The 15,584-nt window shown below is 32.0% G+C and overlaps 1 protein-coding gene across 2 annotated transcripts; it reads left to right on the top strand.

The window, feature by feature from the left end:
• The first annotated feature begins 330 nt into the window (after positions 1 to 330).
• On the top strand, positions 331 to 14,650 carry LOC143063415 (protein SET-like). Of its 2 annotated transcripts, XM_076235553.1 has the most exons (9): positions 365 to 485; positions 962 to 1,003; positions 2,822 to 3,003; positions 4,807 to 4,929; positions 7,454 to 7,567; positions 9,164 to 9,331; positions 11,113 to 11,140; positions 12,630 to 12,703; positions 13,184 to 14,650. In XM_076235553.1, exons 1-9 carry the CDS (start codon positions 389 to 391, stop codon positions 13,232 to 13,234), a joined length of 879 nt encoding a protein of 292 aa, XP_076091668.1. In that variant the 5' UTR covers positions 365 to 388; the 3' UTR covers positions 13,235 to 14,650. The 2 variants fall into 2 exon arrangements, with proteins under 2 accessions (XP_076091669.1, XP_076091668.1); XM_076235554.1 differs by lacking the exon at positions 962 to 1,003 and having other exon boundaries at positions 331 to 485.
• The last annotated feature ends 934 nt before the right edge of the window (positions 14,651 to 15,584 follow it).

The following is a 15,584-nucleotide window of genomic DNA, read 5'->3' as shown; positions in this document are numbered from 1 at the left end:
ATTCTGCTATTGTGTAATGTATTATAATTCCGATTTTAAAAGCTCACTAGAGTTTGTGTTACTTTGTTTGCAATACACATGTATCAACAATAAATAAATTTTATTTGATTAGATTGTGTCTACCTTATACAACGTGTTCGTTTCTTAAATTATTTCGATAACTTCGGTAAAAGTACAAAACAAAAGATAAACTTAATTACAACAACAAAAATACAATCCTTATATCATTTCCATTTATTTTACTTAATTCATTTTTTTTATATTGTTATCTTTACTAATATGTTTTTAAATGGCATTTAGTCTAAACATTATTTTCTGCATAATAGATGTATGTTATCCTTCACTTGAAGGTTTTGGCGCGCACATCAACTTCCGTCATAAACCGCACATGCGCAATCTTTTGAAAGCAAGCAAAATGGCGACTCCTGCTAAAGTCACCAAGCCGGAGGGAAAAAACAACCACGAAGCTGCAGATGAACAAGCAGGTAAAGACATTGGTAATTCCAGAGCAAATCTGCAGTATACGGTCCGCGTTTAGTAGAATTTGAATGCACCAATTGTTCATAGTTCTACTGCATCGGCTTTAACTTCGACCGGCCATGTGCAGAATGGATGTTTCTTTTGTTTGTATTTCCATTTATTTCCTTGATTCAACAGTTTAAACATTAAGTCGTAGTTGTTGTTATTTGAATAATATTTATAACTTAAAATGCTCTGTTTAAATGATTGATATAAAGGTATCTCATTGTATCTAGTGGCAAATTTAAAATAAGTTTATGGACCGACATTTAAAAAAAACACGTGCTTATTATAACTTCCGGTGTACACAGTAAATACACCAGAATAAAAACTAAAATTGACATTCATTACAAAGATCACATTTAAAATTCTGTTCCTACCTATGCATATTCACAGTGCCACTGGAATATGTAATAGTAAGTCCTTTTTCTACTATTTTCAGATGAATTGGACAACTGCTTGAAGGGTTGCTGCCCCCCAATTGGTAATTTTTAAGGAAATTTTGCTGTTTTTTGTAATTATCTTAAATACTCATATGAGGCAGGCATTACCTGTAAATGGGGACGAAGTCTGTATGAATTATTTTTTTGTCACTTAAATATAACGGTTAAAAAAAGAAACGGAAATACCGTAACGTTTCCGATTTTGGTTCTGTTGTTAGGGATTTTAGTTGTGACGTTATTTAAGTTGTAAGTAGCAAAAATTTTCAGTAAAGTAAGATCTACAAACACGTCACCATCAACAAAACATAATTTTGTCATAATCCACCTGTATCCTTTGTTTAATATGCACATAGACCTAGGTGAGCGACACAAGCTCTTAAGAGCCTCTAGTTTTTTAATGAATTAAACACTTATTTTGTAACTTCAGCATAATGGCATAGGACTGATAACTAATCGTGAAATGAAGAAAAACAGGGTGCTGCTACCAGGCAACTAGGGCTTAAAAGTTGATTTCCCATCCGTCACTTTGCTTTGTCCGACACTCAAAAGCTAAAACAAGTCTCCCTGTTGTGTACAAAACTTGCTTTAGTCATTGACAATATTCACTTTTTACCAAGTCTACTGTCTATAAAACAGCAATTTTTCATTTAAAAGTAAAAAATTTCAGGCATAAACGATTTAATTTCTTTAGAATAGAAAAGAGGTTAAAGCATTGATTTTTTATTCTATTGACATTTTAAAACAATTTTTATTACTTCAGGTACTTCATTGTACTTGTTACTCAATTGTACTTCAAATCATTCTAACTTTGGGCTAAATCAGTTGTTACTTCATTAGAACTGGATAAAATTTCCCTGAAGTAAACTTGTTATCCATGTATTGCATTAAAAACGTCATATTTCTTTCTAAATAGCGTGTCAAACATCGTTAATAAAAGAAGGATAGGAGACATGCTTTGAACATGTGCGTCACAAACCGGTTAAAAAATTCTTTATGTGACATGTGAGGATACCATTTAACCATATAATTTTGTCAAACAATACAATCGATACCTTTATTAATAAGTCCTTTGTTGCCAACAGCTATGCAATGCAATCAGCTGAATTTCTGTCAAAATCTTAATGAGTTCAAGGTAAATTCTGAGTATTGTCAGGTTAAGTCGGAGAACCCGAAATAAAATAAACCAGATGGATAAAATAATAATTCGATCTATATAATTCTTTCTCAAATAATGATTTTAATCGCCACAATGCGAAAATGACACCCGCCGCTAAGTGAGAACCCTGCATAAATAAACCATTGAAGATACTAGGACAGATATTTGAAAAAAGACTTGCAAAATTAAAAATATTTGTTTCCCCTCCCCCACCCGGGTCAAAAAATTATTTTCCACAAAAAAATCGAAATTATTTTTTTCCTGAAAATAATTTGTTTCCATTTTTGGAAAGTGCTTGAAAGCAGAAGGATTAATAATCTTAATAAATACACTCAAATTGAGCACAAACAACTGATAAGTGGCCTGGACTAGACAAGTCAAACCATTCATGTGACCATCATGTGACCATGCTATGACAATCATGACAATCACATCCAGTTAAAAAAAAAAAAAAAACTGCTTTCCTGGTCTGTTTACAAAGGGTAGACCCGGGGGGAGAGGAAACAGACATTCTTTTAAATGTGGCCCTGTGTGGAACTAAGTATTGCATGGGTTTTTTGTCCTAATAAGAAAAGACATTTTTATTCCAATTAAAGGGCCCATGGGGTAATTTATTACAATAACGTTCATCTACATAAACATGTGTGTATATGTACATTGTATACATGTATCCTTGGTTTATTCTTTGATTTTCTGATTGTAGACAAAGAACAGCAAGAAGCTATCGAGCAGATAGATGAAGTACAGAATGAAATAGACAGATTGAATGAACAAGCCAGTGAAGAGATTCTTAAAGTAGAACAAAAGTACAATAAACTACGACAACCATACTTTCAGAAGAGATCTGACCTCATTGCAAAAATTCCAAATTTCTGGGTGACAGCTGTATCCTTTAAAATATTTATATTTATACATTATAAACTTAAATTGTATATCGAATTAAAACAAAATGTTTTGTGGAGGCTCATCTAATCGCCAAACATGTTGACCAATAAAAGCTACAATACATTAAGTTGCTATTAATATACATGTAGTAGTATACCATCTGAGTATGCTATGGGGATATACCAACAGGAACTTAAACAGTTGTTGGTTCAGCATTTCTGTAATTACATGTACATTAAAACATGTTCCATACAGTAAATACTTTCCATTGCTTCTAAATTTCCTTACAAGAGGTAATCAAAAATAGTCAGATGATATACATGTACATGTATGTAACTTTACTTTGTCAACAGATTGAGTGATAAGTGTTTAACACCACTTTCAGCACTACTGTGATTTTATGGGTAAAAGTAGCAAGTTAGAATCTTGTATTCTTTACGTTCTGTGTTCACAAGTTGTTGAAATGGTAGTTTGACTGTTTAGAACGCCATTAGTAAGGCACTAGGTAAATAGTAGACTCTTTGGAGCAGGGATCTCCATGGCCTATTTGGTGAAGCCATTGATAAATTTTCTTCCGCCATCATTCAAAACTTATTGTTTTTTATAGCCCGACACCATTTTTTTAGCAATTATAATCAAATGCATGTAATTGCAGAACTCCTAGGCTTTTTTTATATTATTATCCAGTACAGTTCTAACGCCTGAGGGATATCTGGATTAAGATCGCTAATCACTTGTACCTGAGCTTGTACAAGTAGATCAACAAACCAACATACTATAACTATCTGAAGATAGATGATTCATTTATCGAATTATTCAACTAAGTTTTAGCAAATGCTTATGACAATTTTGATTCATTTATCGAATTATTCAACTAAGTTTTAGCAAATGCTTATGACAATTTAGATTAAATGAATAAATTAATAATCCAGTTACAAAGAAAACAGTTTAACAAGTCAAACACATGGCTTTATATTGACTTACGCAACCAGCATCCCCATTTTTTAAGAAGTACAATATAAGATGTAAAATATTAATATTATTTCATCGCAAGTAACTCGAGTACTGCTGTAACAATAATATAGAACTACTTTAAAAGTTAAAAAGTAAAAACTAAAATATTTACTGTGAAGAAATTCTGTTTCGTAGTTTACAATCAAAATTGTTTCTGGTTTATATTCAGACTCCAGAAAGATGCTTGTTGCACAGTATCAATTTGCCAGATAAAGTCATTAAAAACTTTTTCATTTGTCAAAGTTTGCTTTACAAATCTGTTCAACCTTTTACAATACCTGTACGAATTGTTTTGTTGTTGCTGAAAATCAGCCATACTGGTAATGGGTTCATGTCTTCTGAATTTGACAGAATTCATGAAAAATAAGCTCCACATGATTTTTAACCCCCATAACAATTACCAAAAATAACAAGAAAACTACATGGGGACCTTCACGACAGCTTTTGGTCATTCTTGACTAAAGCGGGGTCCATGAAAACTTGGTATTTGAATGGCTACAAATGGCAATTAATGAAAATATTGATACTTCTATAATGAAAATTCAAATAAATATATAATTTAAATAAGCAATGAATTAGCATGTTCACCATTCCTTACATGAAGGGATGAAATACTTTCGATCACACTACACTGTACAGCTTAGACACAATTTGTGATGGTGTAACTTCCTCCATCGTTCAATTTTCATCCATGGAGATACCTGTTGGAGTCTAGATAATTTGTACATGTATATTGATTTTCACTGAATATTTATATTATTTTTTTATTATTTCCTTAACCCTGACTAGTTTGTAAATCATCCCCAAGTTTCAGCACTGCTGAATGAAGAGGATGAGGAAGCACTACAGTTTTTAACCAAAGTAGAAGTACAAGAATTTGAAGATATAAAGTCAGGTTACAAAATTAACTTTGTAAGTATATATAGCTGGTGTTACTCCACTGATTTAGGGGGTGGGGGATGTTTTGAATATGTTTCACTCCCAATCAATGTTTTTTATATGACCGCAAAAATTTTAATTTTTTGGTCGTATATTGCTATCACGTTGGCGTCATCGTCGTCGTAGTCCGAATACTTTTAGTTTTCGCACTCTAACTTTAGTAAAAGTGAATAGAAATCAATGAAATTTTAACACAAGGTTTATGACCACAAAAGGAAGGTTGGGATTGATTTTTGGAGTTTTGGTCCCAACATTTTAGGAATTAGGGGCCAAAAAGGGCCCAAATAAGCATTTTCTTGGTTTTCGCACTATAACTTTAGTTTAAGTGAATAGAAATCTATGAAATTTTGCCACAAGGTTTATGACCACAAAAGGAAGGTTGGGATTGATTTTGGGAGTTTTGGTTCCAACAGTTTAGAAATTAAGGGCCAAAAAAGGGCCCAAATAAGCATTATTCTTGGTTTTCGCACAATAACTTTAGTATAAGTAAATAGAAATCTATGAAATTTAAACACAAGGTTTATGACCATAAAAGGAAGGTTGGGTTTGATTTTGGCAGTTTTGGTCCCAACAGTTTAGGAATAAGGGGCCCAAAGGGTCCAAAATTGAACTTTGTGTGATTTTATCAAAAATTAAATTGGGGTTCTTTGATATGCCGAATCTAACTATGTATGTAGATTCTTAATTTTTGGTCCCGTTTTCAAATTGGTCTACATTAAGGTCCAAAGGGTCCAAAATTAAACTTAGTTTGATTTTAACAAAAATTGAATCCTTGGGGTTCTTTGATATACTGAATTTAAAAATGTACTTCGATTTTTAATTATTGGCCTAGTTTTCAAGTTGGTCCAAATGGGGGTCCAAGACTCCAAATTTAAACTGTTTGATTTCATCAAAAATTGAATAAATGGGTTCTTTGATATGCCAAATCTAACTGTGTATGTAGATTCTTAATGTTTGGTTTAGTTTTCAAATTGGTCTACATTAAGGTCCAAAGGGTCCAAAATTAAACTAAGTTTGATTTTAACAAAAATTAAATTCTTGGGCTTATTTGATATGCTTTATCTAAACATGTACTTTGATTTTTGATTATGGGCCCAGTTTTCAAGTTGGTCCAAATCAGGATTCCATATCAAGTATTGTGCAATAGCAAGAAATTTTCAATTGCACAGTATTGCACAATAGCAAGAAATATCTAATTGCACAATATTGTGCAATAGCAATTAATTTTCAATTGGAGTTATCTTTCTTTGTATAGAATAGTAGTTGATTATATATGTTGGAAATTTGCCAGACATGACTATGATGTCATTTTCTATTTTCAGTTGCCAATAACTTTATGTAAATAACTTCATTGGAAATTTGCCAATATAAAATGTTGCTGATGAAGCTTTTTTTTCCTTATCTTATCTAAAATGTTTTTAGATAATGTATGTTGGACATTTGCCAGACATGACTATGATGTCATTTTCTATTTTTATTTGCCAATATAAAATGTTGCTGATGAAGTTTTTTTTATTGTTTTATACAATAAACAATGTATATTCACTTTTACTACCAACCAATCTTTACCATTCAGTGATAACAAGCACTATATTTTACATTTTAATATTTTATGATGTATTTAAAAGAGTAGTTATTGTTTCAAACTCCATTAGAAATTTGAATTGATATAAGTTTTGGAAAAAGGGACACGGGGATGTGAAAAAAAGGGGGGGTTAAATTTTTCTCATTTCAGATTTCATAAATAAAAAGAAAATTTCTTCAAACATTTTTTTGAGAGGATTAATATTCAACAGCATAGTGAATTGCTCAAAGGCAAAAAAAAACTTTTAAGTTCATTAGACCACATTCGTTCTGTGTCAGAAACCTATGCTGTGTCATGATCAACTATTTAATTTTAGATTTAAAAAGTTTGAAGAAGAAATCTTTAATTGATTTGTAAAATCTTGACATTTGTTTTGTGTAAAAAAAAAACATGTAATGTCAAAAATTTGATCACAGTCCAAATTCAGAGCTGTATCACGCTTGAATATTTGTCCATACTTGCCCCAACTGTTCAGGGTTCGACCTCTGCGGTCGTATAAAGCTGCGCCCTGCGGAGCACCTGGTTAACAGTTGTTTTATAACCTTACCTGCTTTGCAATATTGTATTAAACAAAGTGAACAATGCAAGATTAATGCAAATATTGTTACAAAGTCAAAATTTTGCATAATTGACCAAAGAAAAAAGAAAATTCTACAGAATAGAATCACACATCAAACCCTAGATAAAAAAAATATATCAAATAAACTCTTATGTAATATTTATTATGCAAGAAGATCAACTTCATCATATATTCTCATAATGAATTCACTGAACCTGATATTAAAATCAAAAGTATTGAAAGAATTAAGAACATAGTTCATGGATTTATTTATGATTCTTAAAGAAGAAATTCAAATGTGTTGATATGTAACTTTGAGCATTGTATAACTTATGAGTTATCATATTTTGTAGCACTTTGACAGTAATCAGTACTTTGAAAACGAAGTAATATCAAAAGAGTTCCATTTAAATGACACAGGTGAACCTTCATCGAAATCAACTCCAATAAAATGGAAAGCTGGAAAGGTATAATTATAATAACATGTTTGTATCTAGAAATTTTCTTGTTCGCTTTTAAATCAGGGCTTTTGCATAATAAATTGAATTGGGGGATAGGGTTCATATGCACTTCTATTAAAATTTGATGGGTGGTGTATATTTTAGCCTTCATAAAAATAATATGAAATAATGAATAAAAAATTAAAAAAATTATGGATGGCTGGGTTGAAAAAACTGTCTTCAAACCCCTCCTTCATCCATCTTTTTCTGGAAAAAACCTTTTTCTTCACTCATGAATTCTTTTGAATACTTAAAGCATTGCATCACTTAACTTGTCAGCAACCTAAGGGTTCAAATGCTGCCAGGTTACATGTACATGTATATACATAGGCTCTTTATTAACTTGAAATTCAGTTGGGATTGAAAAATGGGTCATCAGAGGTGTCCTTGTAAATCAGGTTAAACAGGGGTTTCATTATCTTTCATGTTGACTTGTACTCATCTCTAGTTGGTACCTTTCCATTTATTATACCCCACGCAACAAAGTTGCGGAGGGTATAATGTTTTTGACCCGTCCGTCAGTCCTGTTTCTTGTCATCGCAACTCCTCTCAAACCACACAACAGAATTTCACGAAACCTTTTCAGATAATAAGGACATACTATGTAGTTGTGCATATCGACGGGAAATTGCGATTCAATTTTTTTTCTAGGAGTTACGCCCCTTTGAACTTATTTACTTTAATGTACTACTGCAACAGTTTGTCATCGCAACTCCTCTCAAACCACATAACAGAATTTCACGAAACCTTTTCAGATAATAAGGACATACTATGTAGTTGTGCATATCGACGGGAAATTGCGATTCAATTTTTTTTCTAGGAGTTACGCCCCTTTGAACTTATTTACTTTAATGTACTACTGCAACAGTTTGTCATCGCAACTCCTCTCAAACCACACAACAGAATTTCACGAAACCTTTTCAGATAATAAGGACATACTACGTAGATGTGCATATCAACAGGAAATTACGATTCAAATTTTTTTCTAGGAGTTATGCCCCTTTGAACTTATTTGCTTCAATGTACTTCTGCAACAGTTTGTCATCTCAACTCCTCTGAAAACACACAACAGAATTGCATGAAATTTTGTAGATAATAAGGACATACTATGTAGATGTGTATATTTACAGGAAATTATTATTCAGTATTTTTTCTTATACTTATTTAATTTCTCCAATGACAATGTGGGGTATGTGAGCGTGCTCACTAAGGTTCTTTAATTCCATGAATATTTTTAACCAGGAAAAAAAAAATTTTTCAAAAACTTTAAAGTTTGTTCTGAGAATGACAAGCTTCAATAATTTTTTTTTTCTATCTGTTATTTCCTTTTTAAGAATTGAGTAGCATGATATTGCAGTTAAAGAAAGAATGTAAAGAGTAATATTTTTAATATATTTTTACAGAAGATAAACACTTTCATCTAAACTTGCTGGAAATTGTTTAATAGGAAGGATATGTTTTATATACAACTGCTCATATTTCTAATTTCACCGTAATTGTAATTGAAATTATGTATTAAAGCTTTAACGAAGTATTAAATTACACTAATTGCTTGTTTTTCAGGATCTCACAAAGAAATCAAGTACACCAAGTAAAGGTGGCAGAAAAAGGAATTTAGAAGAACAAGAATCATTTTTCTGTTGGTTTAGTGATCATGGCGATGCTGGTGCTGATGAGTTAGGGGAAGTTATCAAAGATGATATCTGGCCTAATCCATTACAATACTATTTGGTAAGTACTTTCCCCTCTCCCTTCATGGTGCTGACGAGTAGGGGGAAGTTATCAAAGATGATATCTGGCCTAATCTTTTACAATACTATTTGGTAAGTCCCTTCCCCTCTCCCCTCATGGTGCTGATGAGTAAGGGGAAGTACTAGTTATCAAAGTTGATATCTGGCCTAATCCATTACAATACTATTTGGTAAGTACTTTCCTCTCTCCCCTCATGGTGCTGATGAGTAATGGGAAGTTATCAAAGATGATATCTGGCCTAATCCATTACAATACTATTTGGTAAGTACTTTCCCCTCTCCCTTCATGGTGCTGATGAGTAAGCGGGAGTTATCAAAGATGATATCTGGCCTAATCCATGACAATACTATTTGGTAAGTCCCTTCCCCTCTCCCTTCATGGTGCTGATGAGTTGGGGGAAGTTATCAAAGATGAGATCTGGTCTAATCTATTACAATATTATTTGGTAAGCACTTCCCCTTCATCCTTCAGGTTGCATTTCTGTAAATTGAGAATGCAATTACCCATAGAAACTCCATTTACAGCTAAAACTAACATTTTTACTATGAAGTTTAGAAGAAAAAGATATATTCTAGAAAGAAAAGTTGATATACTCTTCCCTTCACTGTAGGTCTTCCAATTACCATGTGTATTTTTACTGGTTACATTTACATACCTCAATGAAATGAAACCGATCGTATCTGAGAGCCAGTAGATATACAAAACACAAATCTCTAAATATTATGTTTTCCTAAAAGAGTTATGGTATGTGAAACAGTTCAAAGTCAGTTGTATTCACAAAGTGCAACTTCAGTTACATTTTAGATCGATAAGGGACTTTTTATGCTCTTGCCACTTTGTTAAGTGTTACCCAGATTTCCAGACTTTTCTTATATGTAAGGATATTGGATGTTTTTTGGTTAACTAATTGTTGAAAGCCAATTAACATATCCTGTTTGCATTTTGTTCTGGTTGACTGAGGGCTATTCCAGAAAAAAATGTATGGGGGGGGGGGGATGGAAGGCACATTATATTAATAATACATGGGTGATGGGTATCAGAGCAACTTTTCACACTATAATGCACTATAATTCTCAATTACAATTGTCTGGGTGTCTGGCGGGTGCTGATAAAAACTGCCTTCCAACCCCCCCCCCCATACATTTTTTCTGTAATAGCCCTGAACTAAAGGGAATGCTCTTTACTGTACTAAAGTGACCTACAATTTAAATAACACATAATGTTGCATAAAGATTTGTTTGATTAGAATATGAAGCTTTTCTTCAATCTTGGGCCACATTTAAAAGAAAGTTTTTTTCCCCTCCCCCGGGTCTACCCTTTGTAAACAGACCAGGAAGGCAGGTTTTTTTTTGTTTTTTTTTAACTGGATGTGATTGTCATAGCATGGTTGGTCACATGAATGGTTTGACTTGTCCAGTCCAGGCCACTTATCAGTTGTTTGTGCTCAATTTGAGTGTATTTAATTAGATTATCAATCCTTCTGCTTACAAGCACTTTCCAAAAAAATAATTTCGACTTTTTTTGTGGAAAATAATTTTTTGACCCAGGGGCTTATTTTTGACCCGGGTGGGGGGAGGGGAAACAAACATATTTTTAATTTTGGCCTTGCATCTCCAACTTCTATGTACCAAAAAAGGAACATTCAAATTCAAAGTGGAAATACAGAAACAAGTCTTAAAAAAAAAAAAAAAATTGAGAAATTACCTTATTAAAAGTAACAATGCCCAATGATTGTAAACCAATATTATTGTATTTTTCAGGCTTCAGAAATAGAGGAGGACGGTGGTGGTAAGTACAGTGTTACATAGGAAACTTGGTTTTATCCTTTTATCCCAGAGCTACTCTGTTTATAGGGCAAAATAAAGCATTAATACTACAAAAATCACATTGGAAATTTTAAAGGACAGTGATTCATATATTGTGTTTTTAACCGGATTTTTATGACAAAAATGTCGGTTATTGATTTGGGGATGTACGGCGGGCGGCAATCAAATGTTGTCTGTGCATTTACTCATGAACCGTTCATCCAAAGCTTTTAAAATTTTTATATGATGTTACTGACAACAAAATAAAGGTCAAGATCGAGAATGATGATTTTGACTTTTACCGTTTAGGAGTTATGGTTCTTGAAAGATTGAAAAATGGCGTTTCCAGTCGTGTCCATGCATTTACTCATGAACTGTTCAAACAAAGCTTCCCAAATTTTAAAATATTGTTACTGATGACAAAATGGAGGTCAAGTTCAAGAATGACGATTTTGACTTTTACCGTTCAGGAGTAATGGTTCTTGAAAGATTGAAAAATGGCGTTTCCAGTTGTGTCCGTGCATTTACTCATGAACTGTTCAACCAAAGCTTTTCAATTTTTGATATGGTGTTACTGATGACAAAATGGAGGTTAAGTTTAATAATGTCGATTTTGACTTTTACCGTTGAGGAGTTATGGTTCTTGAAAGATAAAAAAAATGGCATTTTCATTCATGTTGTAGCCTTTACTCATGAACCATTCAACCTAAGCTCTTTCAAATTTTAATATGTTGATACTGATGACAAAATGGAGGTCAAATTTGATATTGACGATTTTGACTTTTACAGTTCATCAGTTATGGTTCTTGTGATATTGCAAGGACACAAATAAATGTTAATAAATCCGGTTTGCTGTCACAACGACAGCCTCTTGTTATGTGATGAATTAGATGATGTTAATATCTGATGATTAGGGCATACTTAAAAACAGGGTTACGGTGACCTATAGATGTTAATGTCTGTGTCATTTTGGTCTTTTGTGGATAGTTGTCTCATTGGCAATCATACCACATCTTCTTTTTTATATTTGTTTAAATTTTCACATTTCAAATTTTGAAATATTTTTAATTCTCCAGCTTCTGTCAAAAAAAGGAAAGGCAGTTGATTGTGAAACCAAAAAAGCTACAGTTTTATGAATGAAGTATAACAATTGAAATAAAAAAAAATGAGTGGAAATGGTGAATGTGACAAAGAGACAACCTGACCCTAGAGCAGACAAAGTTTGAAGGCCACCAATGGGTCTTCAACACAGGGAGTAAAATCCTGCATCCAGAAGCGTGCTTCAGCTGGTGCATGAAAGTTTCAGAAGATTGCCAGATTGCTACATATTTACAAACAATGATAATATTTGTTTTCCTATTTACTAATTTAGTTACTTTTACTGACCTAGCTGTTATGTTCAAGCTCTTTTTGTAGTGTGTACCATTGTTTTTAGTGTCCTGATGCGAAACTGTACTTTCATTGTTTTTCAGACGATGATTTAGATGAAGAAGGATTAATGGACGAAGAGGAGGGAGATGAAGATGATTTTGAGGGAGAAGATGATGTGAGTTATATTTAATACGAACTATTGTAAATATGCACATTTCTGAAATCTAAAATTAGTTAGATATAAAAGTACAAAGAAAAGTAACATTACAATTATAATGTTCAATAGTTCATTCAGTTCAATATCTTGGTTTTAAAAAGTCTAAATGACAATGATAATAGTAACTAAGGTCACCTTCGACAATCAATAAAACTCGTACCACATAGTTATTAATGACCCTGAAATGAATATAAATGTAATACAACTTGAACAAGAAAACTAACAGTGATTTATGTACAAAACAATGATAGAAAAAGATTATATACAACAACAAACAGGAACTACTGAATTACAAGCTCCTGACTTGGGACAGGGACATACAGAATGTTAAAGGGTTAAATATGTATTCTAATGCAAACAGTTTTCGAAATATTACACTTTAAGAAATAAAACATGTTTTTCGTTGTTGGGTTTCATGACAAAATTGTTATTTTACAGGATGGTGAGGATGATGAAGGTGGAGAAGATGAGGGAGAGGATGAAGGATGAGGAGTTCCGAATGTAGTTGTTGTCATTTTGTCATTCATCACCCACCAGTCGTTGTCATCTGTCATATCACATTAAAGAGACTACAGAGACCAAACAATCATTGTGTCCATTAAATTATGATGGTTTACATTTTTACGAAATGTTTTAGTTCATTTTAGTATACATTGTGAAATAAGTCCATTCATCATGTTGTGTGATGGAAGTTCTCCAAGATCATGGGATTGGTTTATAGAACATCTTCAAAATCTTACGGAACAACAAGAAATTATAACTACTTCTGATTTTTACATTATATATCATATCATAAGGTTGCAGAAGTTATTTATCATGTTTCTATTCCGCCTTCTTATTTTATAAATGTTAAAGAATGATTACGGTACTTTTTTTTAAAAAAAATAGTTCATCAATACAAGTGTCTCTTACAATTCTTAAATTACCATAGTAACATACAACTATTAGTTTATCCATCACCATAATCATGTCTCTTGGTCATGTTCATAGGTCAAAAATTTGCATTAGATTTATTAATTAAATAAGGCAATTTTAGTTCTATTTAGTCATTTTAATAAAGCGTTGTCTTCATTGCAAAACCAGCTTGACCAATGAAACTTTAAGCATGTTTTTTATTTGTTTTTTAATGTTTGCCTAACGCAAAGTAGGGTTTATATTGTTAAAAAATATTTTTTGCTTTGAAATCTGAAATATACATTTTTGATAATAATCATGATTGCATGGAATTGTTATTTCAGTAAGATATTATATCATTTTCTAAATGAATATCAAGTATAAGGGTAAAAAATGGAAAGTTTAACCTTCCATTGAAATTTTACCAAAGAACACTTAATTTGACAATAATATTCAGTTAATTTTGAAAGGGCATAGTGCCAGAATCCTAAAAAACTGCCTTCAAGAATATACATGCAGCAAGAAATAGCTCGAGATTTGAAAACATAAGGGTCATGTCAAATAGGGGGTTTAAAAAAATATTCCAAAAATAAATTTAACAGTAAAAGGAGATTATAGATAAGAACTTACCTATGGGTGATAACAAACTACAAACAAGGCATTGGAAATATTGTACTGTATTGTTGATCATTTTAATTTGTACAAACCATTATTTAATCAGGTATCGATAAACATATGTTAAATGGTTTGTATGTAGTTAACTTACTGTAATACTTTTGTAACTGAAAATAACAACCAAAAACAGATGGAAATCCAGGTTGTTAAAAATTAAATTACTTTGTTGACTTTTGCTGTAACATGGGTAAAAACAAGTTGTATTTGAAATGTAACTCTCCAATGTGGAATGTGCATTTATGCTTACAAAAAAATAGCATTTTGAAGTATTTCTGTAAACTGATAGCATGATATTGATGAATATTTCAGGTCCAAATATAAATTCTGGAAACAACATTTTTTGAGTTTATATACATAAGAACCACTTTGTTTATTTGTACTGTTGAGAATTGACAAGAACTGGTTTCTTGCTTTGAAACAATGAATATTATAAATGCAATGCTTCTATATAAGGCATATGAATATAAAAATAAAAAAGAAGATGTGCTATGATTGCCAATGAGACAACCCTCCACAGAGACCAAATGACTCAGAAAGTAACAAAAGAGCCTAATATATCAGCTTAATCCATTTAAATAATCCATACAAACAAAAAAAGACACAGAGCCCCTATGATCAATATTTAAAGATCTTAGTAGAAAGCCAAAAGTCTTTTTATATCGAATGTTATTTGGTAATCATGAATTAAATAATAATTTAATTGATTAAAAATTATGGAAATGAAACCAATATGTAACTGAATGTAGTAATTTCATGTCAACGGACTTTTTGAGTCCCCTATTGATGAAGTCAAAGGGGATTTTAGGTTTGCATTACGTCCAGCAAATCAGTTTTCCACACTTTTTTCTTTGTACTTTAAGATATTGATTTGATATATGGTGTATTGTTTAATCATGGCAATTTACAGATCAAATTTTGTTCTGGTCTGATGATTTTATGCACTGTTATGGTCCTTGGACTTGGAAAATTCACTCAAATGATCAGTTTTCTGCATTTATATTCTTCATGCTTGAAGATATTGATTTGATAATTGGTTTATAGTTTTATCATGAAAAGTTACAGGTCAAGTTCAGGTCTGATGATTTTGTGCAGAGTAATGGTTCTTGAACCCCTTCAAAATTCACTGAATTAATCAGTTTTCCTCAGTCTTTTTCGTCATGCTTGAAAATATTGATTTGATAATTAGTAATATAGTTTTATCCTCTCAAGTTACAAATCAAGTTTGAATTTGTCCCGACCTGATGATTTTGTGCAGAAATATAGTCCCTGG

Source organism: Mytilus galloprovincialis, chromosome 2 (genome assembly GCF_965363235.1).
Source record: "Mytilus galloprovincialis chromosome 2, xbMytGall1.hap1.1, whole genome shotgun sequence".
NCBI classification, from domain to species: Eukaryota; Metazoa; Mollusca; class Bivalvia; order Mytilida; family Mytilidae; genus Mytilus; species Mytilus galloprovincialis.
Note: the sequence above shows the minus strand (reverse complement) of the source record. Positions and strands in the feature narration are given on the sequence as shown.

Coding starts and splice junctions, on each gene's coding strand:
- LOC143063415 (XM_076235553.1), top strand. CDS start 389: ATGCGCAATCTTTTGAAAGCAAGCAAAATGGCGACTCCTGCTAAAGTC. Junction 3,004..4,806: donor CAAATTTCTGGGTGACAGCT/GTATCCTTTAAA, acceptor AACCCTGACTAG/TTTGTAAATCATCCCCAAGT. Junction 9,332..11,112: donor ATCCATTACAATACTATTTG/GTAAGTACTTTC, acceptor TGTATTTTTCAG/GCTTCAGAAATAGAGGAGGA.